The sequence below is a fragment of the Balaenoptera ricei genome, chromosome 7 (assembly GCF_028023285.1).
Source record: "Balaenoptera ricei isolate mBalRic1 chromosome 7, mBalRic1.hap2, whole genome shotgun sequence".
NCBI classification, from domain to species: domain Eukaryota; kingdom Metazoa; phylum Chordata; class Mammalia; order Artiodactyla; family Balaenopteridae; genus Balaenoptera; species Balaenoptera ricei.
The window spans coordinates 93,590,996-93,605,991 of NC_082645.1; the positions used below are offsets into that span (position 1 = coordinate 93,590,996).

Sequence of the window (14,996 nt, forward strand, 5' to 3'; positions counted from 1 at the left end):
TCTTCTGCCCATTTTTGGATTGGGTTGTTTGTTTTTTTGATATTGAGCTGCATGAGCTGCTTGTATATTTTGGAGATTAATCCTTTGTCAGTTGCTTCGCTTGCAAATATTTTCTCCCATTCTGAGGGTTGTCTTTTCGTCTTGTTTGTGGTTTCCTTTGCTGTGCAAAAGCTTTTAAGTTTCATTAGGTCCCATTTGTTTATTTTTGTTTTATTTCCATTTCTCTAGGAGGTGGGTCAAAAAGGATCTTGCTGTGATTTATATCATAGAGTGTTCTGCCTATGTTTTCCTCTAAGAGTTTTATAGTGTCTGGCCTTACATTTAGGTCTTTAATCCATTTTGAGTTTATTTTTTGTGTATGGTGTTAGGGAGTGTTCTAATTTCATTCTTTTATATGTAGCTGTCCAGTTTTCCCAGCCTGGTTTAGTGTCTTCAACAAGGTAATAAGCTTAAGGGTAAGGGCCATGTCACACTTCTTTATTCCCCATGATTATTTACTAATTAATTATATGGATAGAGTCCTGGAAACAAGAAAAACAGTTAAGCAAGTGATGCCCATTTTATTGCACATGATTCTGATTTTATTTTGGAAAACAATAACTCGCCCACATGAGGTCACCTGTGTGGATGTTCAGAGACACAGCCATCATTCTCTCCCACTCAGTCCTCTACCACGTCCCCTGGTTCTGATAGCCTCCACTCCTGTCTGGTCCTTGGTGACCTGGGAAAACTTGAAGGGAGGTAAAAATGGCCCAGAAATTGGGCAGGCTGGTGTAGGCTGGCAGCAGGGAGGCCTTCCTGAGGGGAGGGGATGTGTTAGAGCACCACCAGAGCTCTCCCGTGAAGGTCTCAGAACTTACCTTTAACTGCTAAAGGAGAGAGACAGGAGAGATGGCCTGAGAAAGAGAACAAAAATGAAAGAAAAGGTGATGAGCAACATTTTTGCGAAGAAAAATAATGAGATTCCCAGCCACTTCCTTGCATCTTAGAAGATGGATGGGTCAATGGAATAAGACATTGGGTCCTGGATGCTGCAAGACATGCTTTGTTCTGTCTCTTTGTAGTATCGGCCAACACCCCAGTCTAAAATATGTGGGAGATTAAGGGACTGAGCCAATGAGCCTTTTAGCACAAATATTTGATTCCAAGTTTAAAGTTATATACAAGTTTTTTGTTTTTCCTTTAAAAAGAACTGCAAAACTTGTTTTAAAATAGACAGGTCTTATTTAAATTTTAAAAAATTTAAAAAAAAATTAAAAAACCATTTAAAGTTCTTTAGGAACTCATGGTTAAACAAACTCATATATCAAAATACATAGACTTGCATGTCAAAATATTTGAATGGATCTAATATAACCCTGGTTTCTTCCAAAAACAAAATAGTTCATTTAAGAGCCATTAAGGGACTTCCCTTGTGGTCCAGTGGTAAAGAATCTGCCTTACAATGCAGAGGACGTGGGTTTGATCCTTGGTCAGGGAACTAAGATCCCACATGCCACGGGGCAACAAAGCCCGCGTGCCACAACTACTGAGCTCGTGTGCCTCAACTAGAGAGCTTGTGTGCCACAGCTACAGAGCCCACGTGCCCTGGAGCCTGTGTGCCACAACTAGAGAGAGAAAAAAACACAACTAGAGAGAAGCTCGCGTGCTGCAACGAAGAGCCCTCGTGCCTCAACTAAGACCCAACACAGCCAAAAATAAATAAAAATAAATAATAAATAAATAAATCTTTAAAAAAAAAGAGCCATTAAAGTTACCTGAGGCCTATTAGAAGGCTCTGTGGAAATAGTTCATTACCCTCCCTGCCTCCCTTCCCCCATACAAATGTTTTAGTTTGTCAGCTGGGTTTTCCTGAAGCGTTTGCAGACTTCTTTCTCTGGTAACCACTTATGTGTCTCCCAGATGAAACCTCTTGAGTTCATCAGCACATCATTGACATGACCCTGCTGAAGGAAGCCACATCTGCTCTCACTTAAGTAGGTAGGATTGAACCTGCAGCAAACTTTACAGCACTCACTTGGCTCATGATGATGGAAATAATAATAGTTAATAATGACAGCCTACTGTATGAAGAGTGTTTAGTGTGTTCTAGACATTGTACCAGGAATCTTATATAGAGTGCATCATGTAGCTAACAGCACAATTATTATCAGGACTTCCCCAAATATTTGAGAGATCCAGGGCAAGAGCATAAATAGAGGCCCCCTCCACCACCCCATGGACCGCCCTCCTCCCTTCTCACTCCCTCACATGTCCAAGCTCCATCCACATGCTCCACCCCCCAATCCCGACCATGCCCCCCAAACAGCTGCCCTTTGAGTACCAGTGTCCTTGGGTGAGTGCGTGAAGACTCTCTCTTAGATTTTGGAAGCTAGGATGTAAATGGAGGAAATTCTGGAGCTCCAGGTATAAGGACTGTGGTCTAGAAGACGTGTGGGCATGTCCTTGTTGTTCCACACATTCCCGTCCTGTGGGGAAGACTGTATCTGGAGGAGGCCAGAGGAGGCTCTCTGAACACCCATTCCAGGCCAGGGTCCCCAGTTGACCAAGTCTAATTACATACTGATCACTATGAGAAACAAATTCAAAAAGGTACACACAGCTAGTAAGTAGAGGCACTGTGAATTGAACTCAGGTGTGTCAGCCTTGAAGTCCTAAACTAATTGTTTCTGCATAACAATGACTTGTTTTAGAGGTTATGTTTCTAGATGTGCATAGCTTATATTTTCCCTAATTATACACTTCTCATAGTAGGTTCAATGTCATTCTTTTTTTTTTTAATTTGTAAAGGGTCTAGCATCAAAATAGCCTGTTCTCCCTACCAACCTTGAGAATATTTGGCTTTAACAGGAATTCTGGTAAATTCTAGTGGATTCTTCAATTGACTGATTGCTGCCAGGCTGATTTCTTCAGCCTGGCTCTAGGATCTCAGCATTAACTGACTGCAAAGGGCTCCTTAATCCCTGAGTCACTGATTTGTGTGTAGCCTTCTAAGACAGCAGTAATGGGTGACTATTAAAAGGACGTTGAGGGTGTTCACATTTCCTTGAATTAGAGATTTTTTTTTAGAAAATAGCTAATTTACTTTGCCCCCCCCCCCTTTTTTGAAGTCCATGTATATAGCATAACAAGGTAAAACTGATGGAGTGATGACTACTATTTATTGAGCTTCTTTACAGGAGGCATCTCATTTATTCCTCATAAGAACACGCAAGTGGGAAAACTGAGGCTTAGGGAGCATAAGTAACTTGCTCAAGGTCACACAGCCATTAGGTGGTCAAACCAGAAACCATGTCCATGGACCTCAAGGCCTACATTGGTAACCATTGAGATGCTCCACCTTGAAACCTAATACAGTCTTAAAGAATCAGAGCTGGAAGGAAACATGGAGCTCCTCTTGTCCACACCCCTTATTTTATAGAGAAGAAAACTTGTGGCACACTGAGCTTTCTTAGATAAAACGCCGTTTTCTAAACCCTTAAGTTCACTAGATTAAAGCAAAACAAAACAAAACCTCAGGTTAAAATTATTTTCAGTGAGACATCTGACCTGGGTTTTCCTTTTTTTTTAAAAAAAGCAGAGCTCATATTTCATTAGTCACCCAACAAAGGACAACACACTATGGTTTAACTAAGCTAGTGGCAAAACAACAAATCTTTCTGTATATTTGGTATTGGTAAGAGCCACAGCAGTTTAATAATATGTGTATCTTCATATTTATAATTTATACCGTATGTTCCTTCAGCAAGAAGGAATCTTATTCTAAAAGGTTATTTATTACTTAAGGTTCTGTGTCGGGCGTTATTACTTTTAAACAGCTTTGTTGAGATATAATTCACATACCATATAGTTTACCCATTTAAAGTGTATAATTCAGTGGTTTTAGTATATTCACAGTTATGTGCAACCATCACCACAGTCAATTTTAGAGCATGCCCATCCCACAGTGAGAAGTCCTGTACCCTTTAGTTTTTGTTGCTTTATCCACCCATCCCCCACACCTAAGCAACCCATGAATCCACTTACTATCTCTAAATTTGCCTATTCTGGTTATTTCATATAAATAAATCCTATAATATGTGGTCTTATGTGACTGGCTTCTTTCACTTAGCATAATGTTTTCAAGGTTCATCCATGTTGTAGCATGTATCAGTACATCATTCCTTTTTATGGCCAAATAATATTCCATTGTTTGGATATATCACATTTCATTTATCCAATCATTCACTGATAGACATTTGGGTTGTTCTCACCTTCTGGCTATCGTGAATAGTGCTGCTATGAACATTCATGTATACTTTTTTAAAAAATAAATTTATTTATTTATTTATTTATTGGCTGCTTTGGGTTTTCATTGCTGGGCGTGGGCTTTCTCTAGTTGCGGAGAGCGGGGGTTACTCTTCGTTGCAGTGTGCACGCTTCTCATTGTGGTGGCTTCTCTTGTTGCAGAGCATGAGCTCGAGGCACGTGGGCTTCAGTAGTTGTGGCACACGGGCTCAGTAGTTGTGGCTCGTGGGCTCTAGAGTGCAGGCTCACTAGTTGTGGCACACGGGCTTAGTTGCTCCACGGCATGTGGGATCTTCCTGGATCAGGGCTTGAACCCGTGTCCCCTGCATTGGCAGGCAGATTTTTAACCATTGCACCACCAGGGAAGTCCCCATGTATATGTTTTTGTTTGAACACTCATTTTCAATTCTTTGGAGTATAAACATCAGAGTGGAATTGCTGAGTCATATAACTCTATTTAACTATTTGAGGAAATACCAAACCATTTTCCACAGTGGCTGCAACATTTTCCATTCCCACCAGCTATTTATGAGAGTTTCAATCTCTCCACATCCTTACTAACATTTGTTATTTTCTGTTTTTTTTTTTTCCTAAAATTATTATAACCATCCTAGTGGGTATTAAGTGCTACCCCACTGTGGTTTGATTTGAATTTCCCTAATGACTAATAATGCTGAGCATCTTTTCAGTAGCTTCTTGGCTATTTGTATATCTTCTTCATAAAGATGTATATTCAAATCATTTGCCCATTTTTTATTTGTGTTGTTTACCTTTCTGTTGTTGTTTTAAGAGTCTTTATATATTCTGGATACTAGACTCTTACCAGATAAAAAGTTTGTAAATATTTTCTCCCATTCAGTGGGCTGTCTTTTCACTTTCTTGATAATATCCTTTGATTCATAAAAGGTTTTAATTTTGATGAAGTTCAATTTATTATTTTTATTGTTATTGCTTGTGCTTTTGGTCATATTTAAGATATCATTGCCTAATAAAAGATCACAAAGATGTATGTCTCTGTTTTCTTCTAAGAGTTTTATAGCTTGAGTTCTTTGATTATTTTGAGTTAATTTTTATATGTGGTATGAAATGGGGGCCTAACTTTATTCTTTTGCATTTGGATATCCAGTAGTCCCAACACCATTTGTTGAAAAGCTATTCTTTCCCCATTGAATGGTCTTAGCACCCTTGTCAAAAATCAGTTGAGCATAGACATATGGGTTTATTTCTAGACTCTCAAGTCTATTCCATTCATCTCTATGTCTACCCTGTGCCAGTACCCTGCTGTCTTGATTACTGTTGCTTTGTGGTAAGTTTTGAAATTGAGAAGTGTGAGTACTCCTACTCTGTTCTTTTCTCAAGAATGTTTCGGCTATTCTGGGTCCCTTGCAATTCCATATGAATTTTAAAATTAGCTTCTCAATTTCTATGAAGAAGTTAACTGGGACAGAGCACTATTTTTGCTTATGTAAATTTGTGAAAAGAATTAGCATTTTGGGAGAGCAGCTCTACTCTAGTGGAAAGAAATGCCAGAGGTATGCAGGATAACAAATATTCTTACTTCACTCTGCATAGTTGAGTCTTCCATAATTGAATCTTGATAAAAGTTCATATTGAAGTCCAAAATAAAGATGAGTATACTGTACTGCTGAATTTGAGGAAACCCTGATAATACATTAATTTCTTACATTTATATTTGTACAAACATTTAAAGATAACAAATTGTGTTAACAATCTTTCCCCAGCTGTTCATCATAATTATCCTGGAAATTAGCGAGACAGAAATTTATTATCACCTGTAGTTTTCAATAAGACAACTTAGGCACAGAGAGAATAAGAAATGACTTGCTCGAAGAGATAAGCTAGGAAGTGGAGTAACCAACCATCCTAGTTTACCTGAGACTGAGGGGCATTTTATTAGTAAGTAGAAGAGGCAGGATAACAACTCAGGCCCTTTAACTCTTTTTATTTTTATTAATTAATTAATTAATTAATTTTTGGCTGAGTTGGGTCTTTGTTGCTGTGCGCGGGCTTTCTCTGGTTGCGGCGAGCCCCAGGTCCTTTAATTCTTAATTTAACACTTCTCCTCCCAGATGACCTCATCATGCATACTTGACCTTCTCTACTTTGGGAATTCCGCTTAAAACTTCTCTTTTCAATCAGCTTTTCTTGACTAATCTTACCTGAAACTTCAGCTGCCCTAACCTCTCCAGCAATCCTTTGTCTTTGGTATCCCAGCCACAACTGGTTCTATATTTTCTCCTGTATATGGGTTTCATAGTTTTTCATTATGTTTCTTTCCTCTCTCCCTCAGATTGTGGGTCATAGAGGCAGACAGTGTTTCTCCCTCCTTCCCATGACATAAGTGGGGACTTCATAATTACTGCTGCCTGACCAGCAGGAAGTAAGTAGACATTCAAGACACTTGACCTTCAGGGTCAGATAAGTTGCCAAGGGTCACCATTTATTAAAATTCAGTTATCATTTAAGATGAACAAGAATCACTTAGTGCCAGGAACACAATCTGTATATTTAGTGCAACTCTATGTGGGTTATAATAAGAAAAACACAGCCTAGTACAAATCGATGACACATCTCAGAGAGCCGACTTTGACATCCAGGCCTCCCCGGTCGTGGTAGTTCCTGTAGTCCCCCGGCCTCAGCAAGTACTGCCACCCCTGGTAGTTGGGCATCTCGTAGAGGACCCACCAGCCCTCCAGCATGTGGAGGGAGTGGAGCTCATTGAGCTGGAAGCGGTCCTGCATGCAGGAGCAGTCCCCCATGAGCTTGGACACCAGGCCTCCGTAGCCATGTCTCTCATACAGCTTTATCCTGTGAGAGCTAGTCTGTCGTGACAATAAACCAAAGATGAAAAATAAGTTGTGGGCATCCTTGATGTCAGTAAAAGTGACTCAATCAGCCTGCAGCTTCATGAAGCATGGTTTTCAAACTATCCTGTCATATATGTATCATTTCCTTACATGGTTGGTCTAACAAATTAGGGAGAGTATTTAAAATAAATCTGACCTGACCAGTGGTCTATCCTGTGGAAGAAACAAGAATTGAAATTGAAATAAAGTCAATAAAAGGGATTCCTTTGTAAAAAAAAAAAAAACCAACTGTCACAACCGTATTTAGTTGAGTCTGCAGAGAGGATTTTAACTCCCTTTACCATTATGACTGTGTATCACTGAATCCTATCAAGCTTGGTTTTTGTTTTTTTGGTTTTTTTGTATTTTCTTTTTTGGCATATGGAAATTTATTACTATCCTGCTTTCATTATCAAAACTTATGATCTTGGTCTTTCCTTCTTGCCTTTGTATAAGGCCAAAAGAGAGACATTGGCTACTTTGACAACCTTAAAGCGGACTCCAGGAATGTCACCAACAGCATGACCTTTGCGACCAAATCCAGCAACCAGAACTTCATCATTTTCCTCAATAAAATTCAAACAACCATCACTGGGTACAAAGGCGGTGATTTTTTTGCCATTCTTGATTAGTTGAACCCTGACACACTTCCTGATGGCAGAATTTGGCTGTTTGGCTTCAACCCCTACTTTTTCAAGCACAATTCCCTTAGCATGAGAAGCACCTCCAAAAGGGTTGGCCTTCAGGGCTGTGCCCAAATGGGCTTTCTTGTACTGTTTATCATGCCACTCTGGTCTCGTCGGTGGCTACGGAGCTTCCTGGCAGTATGAAGACCACGACACTTGCCCATCCTGCCAGCACCACGGGCCTGAGCGAAAGATGTATTTTTTTTTAAATTGGAGTATAATTGCTTTACAACGTTGTGTTAGTTTCTGCTGTAGAAAAAAGTGAATCAGCTATACATATACATATATCCCCTCCCTCTTGAGCCTCTCTCCCCCTACCATCCCACCCCTCTAGGTCATCACAAAGCACTGAGCTGAGCTCCTCAAGCTTGTTTTTAAATATTTTTATTTTGGAATTTATTTATTTAATTTATTTATTTTTGGCTGTGTTGGGTCTTCATTGCTGCGCGAGGGCTTTCTCTAGTTGTGGTGAGCAGGGGCTACTCTTCGTTTTGGTGCGCAGACTTCTCATTGCAGTGGCTTCTCTTGTTGCGGAGCATGGGCTCTAGGCACGCGGGCTCAGTAGTTGTGGTGCACGGGCTTAGTTGCTCTGCGGCATGTGGGATCTTCCCGGACCAGGGCTCGAACCCGTGTCCCCTGCATTGGCAGGCAGATTCGCAAACCCTGCTTCACCAGGGAAGCCCCTCAAGCTTGTTTTTAAGTCAGTTTTGCACTCATCACTTACAACAATTCATATTTACTCTGAGTCCACATGTCCAATATTTTGCCAAGTCACTTGTAAGTTGAGTTTCTTGCCTCAAAGAAGTTTCTATCTTACTTGTACCTCTTTTTGCATCTGTAAATTTCTGTAACCAAATTTTGGTTTCACTTCTTGAATCTGCTTGTCACGACACATAATTTGGTGTCATCAGAAAGTAGAAATACAAATTCCACGTGATTAAAAAACATTAAACAGCATTTTGGTGAGGACCATGTCCCATGAAATCCTAATTAATGATCTTTTTCTGACCCTTGTAAAAAACTAGTTGATAATGACTGTTGAATACAAGGAGTCACTTGCAAGCAGAAACATATTGTTCTAGTTTCTAGATCCGTAGGTCGTAAAGAAGGTATTGAAAATAATCGCCAATACAGTCAGAATACATTATACTTATGTTGTTCTCCCATAGTCTGTCAGTGTTCATTAAGAAATAATGATCTAGATAGATTTTTTTCTTTACTGAACAAGGTAGTTTTTATTTAGAAATTAGGGATCAGCTAGATACTTCCAAATTCAACTTTAGAAGCTATATTGTTGTGATTTCTTGTGCCTAAAAACAATCTGCCCATTTTTAATGTTTTATTGAAATGAGTTTAAATGTTTCCATATGAGAGCATAGTAAAGGCAATCAATTTTTTTTTAAATGCTTGAGAGTTGGGCTTTGCTATTTCACTGTGAACACTAGTCCTGAGTTGAAACAAACTGACTTTTATAAACAGGAATTTATGGCCATGGATCAGTGATGCTTTCACATGAGTCGTGCTGAACTAAGAATCACGTAAGGAATTGTGTGGCAGGGGCGGACGGAGTCGTTGCAGCCCATCCACTGCTGGTAGTCGGGGTAGTCGCCGCGCCGCAGGAAGTACTGGCTGCCCGAGTAGTTGGGCTGCTCGTAGAGCATCCAGCAGCCGCTGTCCACGCGCACTGAGTTGCAGCGGCTGAAGCAGGGCTGCAGGTTGGAGTGGTCGCTGCTGCACTCGTAGTGGCGGCCCTGGAAGCCCCGGTCCTTGTAGATGGTGATCTGCAGGTGGAAAGCAAGGTGACAGCAGAGAGTCAGCTGGGAGGTACATCCCCCCCACCCCACAGTAGACACTCAGCAGGCACGCTGTGGCGTATGTTTATGCAGGAAAAAAAAGATTATAACAGTGAATGTATAAGCCCAAATGTCAATCATGGTTATCAATGAATGGCAAGATTATAGGTCTTAATTTTATGTCTTTATTTCTCCTTTTTGTTGTTCTCAATTGCTTTAATTTTTTGTTATATAAATATATATTACTTTCATGAGATGAAAAAATAAAATCAATTTGTAAATGTATAACTTTGAGTTACTGGTGAAAAGCAGCAAATTTTGTAAATAGCCACATTTTGTCTTGAGATTAAACATTTCTCCTTGGGGTAAAAAGAAAGAGGTCTCCCAAGACTCTCTGAGATGCTCCAGGAGTAGGAAAATACACAGAATCCTCCCATTCCCCTCTCCCCTCAACCCAGCTTCTAGGGTTGCTTTTTGTTTTCAAAACTAGCATCATGTGGACCTAGAGTCTGTCATACAGAGTGAAGTAAGTCAGAAAGAGAAAAACAAATACCATATGCTAATACATATATATGGAATCTAAAAAAAAAAAAAGAAAAGAAAAAAATGGTTCTGAAGAACCTAGGGACAGGACAGGAATAAAGACGCAGACGTAGAGAATGGACTTGAGGACACGGGGAGGGGGAAGGGGAAGCTGGGACGAAGTGAGAGTGGCATGGACATATATACACTACCAAATGTAAAACAGATAGCTAGTGGGAAGCAGCCTCATAGCACAGGGAGATCAGCTCTGTGCTTTGTGTCCACCTAGAGGGGTGGGATAGGGAGGGTGGGAGGGAGACACAAGAGGGAGGGGATATGGGGATATATGTATATGTATAGCTGATTCACTTTGTTATACAGCAGAAAGTAACACACGATTGTAAAGCAATTATGCTTCAATAAAGATGTTAAAAAAACCCAAAAACTAGCATGGTGATTTGCCTGAGTTTTCCCTCCCTGAAGCAACACTGTTTCATAGGACCCAGGTGACTGCTTGAAAGCTTTTCCCATCGCTGCCAACCTATTGGTTTAGAAGCGCTCTTCAGATATTCAGGGGTAGAGGATGATCCCAATCCCCAGCTCTTCTGTCGTCCCGTGTGTATGTAGGAAGGTGAAATCAAACACCTTCACGGTTCACGACCCATGGAGGGACAGCCACCTACAGCTGGCAATATGTCCACGATGCATTTGTGAAAGTCCTCAGGCAGCATGTAAAGAAAATGTGCAGATGCTAAGAGGAGAGACATTAATAGCCACAAAGAAAAAGTGTTCCCTTGCAAGTAGCAGAGCTAGACAAAAGAAAACTGGGCAGAGTCCTATGAAGTTAGACAGTATACCCAGAGACCAGAGGATATACCTAATGTGGCAGGTGTACTGGTAAGCTTCAGTTACAGCTGTAATTGAACCAGTGTGGAAAAGGCTGCGTTGGTCTCCCCAGCTACAAAACCACATCGGAATACACCACCATTTTCAGCAAAAGTCAACAAATCACACACCAGTTTTGGCACATGTTAAAGAAAACTGTTCTGCAGAAAGGTGACACATCAAAACCTTAAGGTGGTATAATTTATACTTACATTCATTTGGTCAAATTGTTACTACATGTATTTATAAGCTCAACTATGCGCCTAATCAGAATTTTGGAAATGTGTTGAAAGACCAGATCATTTTCATTTCCTAGTAGTCCTTATATTTTACTGAAAGAAAGCCTGGACCTGTTTTTCTTTTAAGGCTTTATTGAAATGAGTTTAAATATTTCCATGTGAGAACATAGTAAGGGCAATCGATGACAGGTTAATTTTACTTTGGATTGAAACCTGAAAAACTGCCTCCTACTCCACCATTCTGAAATGTTCAGTGCTAAACATTTGTAAAATGTCCTACAAAGCCAGTCTGCTCTGACACAGAAATAGTATATATTCTCCAAATCCTCCAACCAACAATCTTCTAGTCATAATGAAGTAGCATAAGATACATACTTGTTTTTTTAACCACAATATGGCCAAACAATGTGATTCTAAGAAAGCTCAACACCCGAAATAACACTTCAATGCACTTTGTATCAAAAGCTAAATGCAAAGAAAAATATGCCAGCAAGAGTTGAAATTTTAAGATGATGCAGAGACTTTTCTTCTCCCAGAGAATTTATTATGAACTCCCATGGTGCAATTCCAAGTTTCTAAGTGACCTGTAGAATAAAAAGATAATTTTTGTATCAAGCACATCAATTTAACATGGACACAGATATTAGCTTTCAATCTATAGGGAGTTAAGGTCAAATATCAGATACCAAATTACTGACAAAGATGAATTAAAATAAAAGTGGGTGCAAAAGAATTTACATGGAATTTTTCTTAGACATTTGGAAATTGAGTTATATTTCTCAATTAAATACAATATATGATCCCACACGGGAAAAATATATAAAAAAGGACAGTATTGGTCAATTGACAAAATTGACAAAACAATTGACACTGAATCAATTGACTAAATTGATACATAGATGGTAAAGTATCAATGTTAAACTTTCTGAAGTTGATAACCATCCTGTGGTTATTTAAGAGAGTAACTTTATTCTTAGGAAATACACTCTGAAGTATATAGGGGTAAAGTGATATGGTGTATATAACTTCAGATGGCTTAGAAAAAGTTATATATCTATATACTGAGAGAAAGAGAAACAAAGAGAGAAGAAGAGAATAAAAGAGTGGGACAGAGACAGAGAGAGAAAAATGGTAAAGATAATGAAGCAAAATGTTATGTTAACAATGAGCAAATCTGAGTAAAATGTATATGAGAGCTCTTTGTACTATTTTTGCAACTTTTCTCTAAGCTCAAAATTATTTCCAAATTTAAAAAAATAATAAAAATAATACTCCTTTTCACTAACCATGACCAAAGCAAATCATTTCTTTGCCCCTTAGCAGTTGTGTATTGTGCCTGCACCATACTATTTTGAATTTCTTATATATTGCTTTGAATTTAAACTTATATTGCCCTCTTTCCATTTCTGATAGAGAAGTGTTAGTCTCCAACAATGAAAATGGAATCATTGATTTCTCTCTGCAATTCTAATAGTTTTTACCTCACATAGTTGGATGTTCTGTTGTTCGATGCACACATGTTAAGGATTGTTATGTCTTCTTGGAGAATTGACCCCTTTATCATTATGTAATGCCCTTCTTTATCCCTAATAACTTTCCTTGCTTCTAAGTCAACTTTGTCTGAAATTAATATAGCTACTTTTCTTTTTTTTTATTAGTTTTAGTGTGATTTATTGTTCTCCATCCATTTACTTTTTTTTTTTCCTTTTGGCTGCGCTGTGCAGCTTGCAAGATCTTAGTTCCCTGACCAAGGATTGAACCCAGGCCACCGCAGTCAAAGCACCAAATCCTAACCACTGGACTGCTAGGGAATTCCCTACATCCATTTACTTTTAATCTATATTTGTCTTTATGTTAAGAGGGTGTCTTATAGGCACCATACAATTGGGTCTTGTTTTTTGATCCACTCTGACAATTTCTGTCTTTTTTTTCTTCTTCATAATTGTATTATGAAGATTTTCATACAGAAACGTGAAAGAATTGTACAATGAAGATACATATGCCCACCAACTGGATTCTGCAGTTAAGAGTTTGCTACATATATGTATAACTGAATCTCTTTGCTGTACACCTAAAACTAACGCAACGTTGTAAATCAGCTGCACTTCAATTAAAAAAAAAAAAGAGTTTGCCATATTTGCTATATTTTCCTTAACATACATCTTTAACACATCTGCAGTGAGGGGGATGCTCTGTGCTGTCCAGATACAGTAGTCTGTGGCTATTGAGTTCTGTCTTTTAATTGGTGTATTTAGACCTTTGATGATCAAAATGATTATTGATATAGTTGAATTAATATCTATCTTATTTGTTAATGTTTTCCATTTGTTGCCCTTGTTCTTTGTTCTTATTTGTCTTTCACTCTTTTTCTGCCTTTCCAAGGATATGGTATTGCTCATACCCATTTTGACTAATAAATGAGCTACTAATACCAATACAGTACAAAAGAAATCTTGAAAACTGTTTTCCAGAATACCTGGATTTTTAAAAAATAATTTCTCTTTTTCCCTTATTGAAGAAATTCAGTGACTGGAAATGAATCAAAAATTCTGAATAAGGCATTGATATCTTGCAGTTAAAAAAATGTTCATCAGCTAAAAGACACAATACAGTATCCATAAGCCACGAATGAAAAGACTAAGAAGCTTAAACATATAAATGAAAAATTTCTTCAAACAATAAACTGTGAAAGCGTATTTTTCATACATTTAATAAACTATTTCTTTAATTTATTTATTTGTTATTTCTAACAAACCAGATAGGTGTGCGTGTATGTATATGTATATGTACATGTATGGCAAATATTTGAATTGAAAATTATTAACAGTTGTTATTTCTGAGGAGTAGGACAAGGATGTGGGAAAGTGAGGATTCTTTTACTTTTCATTATCTATTTTTTGTACTTTTGAAATTTTTACTGTAAGCATGTATTACTATTATAGTTGAAAAACTACTTTACAACTCGATCAAAAAATGGGCGGAAGAACTAAATAGACATTTCTCCAAAGAAGACATCATACAGATGGCCAAGAGGCACATGAAAAGATGCTCAACATGACTAATTATTAGAGAAATGCAAATCAAAACTACAACGAGGTATCACCTCACACCGGTCAGAATGGCCATCATCAAAAAATCCACAAACAATAAATGCTGGAGAGGGTGCAGAGAAAAGGGAACCCTCCTGCACTCTTGATAGGAATGTAAATTGATACAGCCACTATGGAGAACAGTATGGAGGTTCCTTAAAAAAACTAAAAATAGAATTACCAAATAACCCAGCAATCCCACTACTGGGCATATACCCAGAGAAAACCATAATTCAAAAAGACACATGCACCCCAATGTTCATTGCAGCACTCTTTACAATAGCCAGCTCATGCAAGCAACCTAAGTGTCCGTAGACTGATGAATGGATAAAGAAGATGTGGTCCATATATACAATGGCATATTACTCAGCCACAAAAAGGAATGAAATTGGGTCATTTATAGAGATGTGGATGGACCTAGAGACTGTCATACAGAGTGAAGTAAGTCAGAAAGAGAAAGACAAATATCGTATATTAACACATATATGTGGAATCTAGAAAAATGGTACAGATGAACCGGTTTGCAAGGCAGAAACAGAGACACAGACATAGAGAACAAACGTATGGACACCAAGCGGGGAAAGGAGGTATGGGATGAATTGGGAGATTGGGATTGACATATACATAC

At 38.6% G+C, this 14,996-nt stretch overlaps 1 protein-coding gene and 1 pseudogene across 1 annotated transcript; both read right to left on the reverse strand.

Annotated features, from left to right (window-relative positions):
- Nucleotides 1-6,857: 6,857 nt before the first annotated feature.
- Nucleotides 6,858-10,686, reverse strand: LOC132368661 (gamma-crystallin A-like). The gene is made up of 3 exons (XM_059927380.1): nucleotides 10,678-10,686; nucleotides 9,379-9,621; nucleotides 6,858-7,130 (listed from the first exon to the last, which is right to left on the reverse strand). Exons 1-3 carry the CDS (start codon nucleotides 10,684-10,686, stop codon nucleotides 6,858-6,860), a joined length of 525 nt encoding a protein of 174 aa, XP_059783363.1.
- On the reverse strand, nucleotides 7,536-8,028 carry LOC132368662 (small ribosomal subunit protein uS12-like; annotated as a pseudogene).
- Nucleotides 10,687-14,996: the final 4,310 nt, after the last annotated feature.

Bases quoted from the DNA above. Each gene is read 5' to 3' on its own strand.
- LOC132368661 (XM_059927380.1), bottom strand. The intron at 7,131-9,378 runs GTGATTCTTAGT...TTGTCACGACAG, and splicing joins CCTGCCACACAATTCCTTAC to ACTAGCTCTCACAGGATAAA.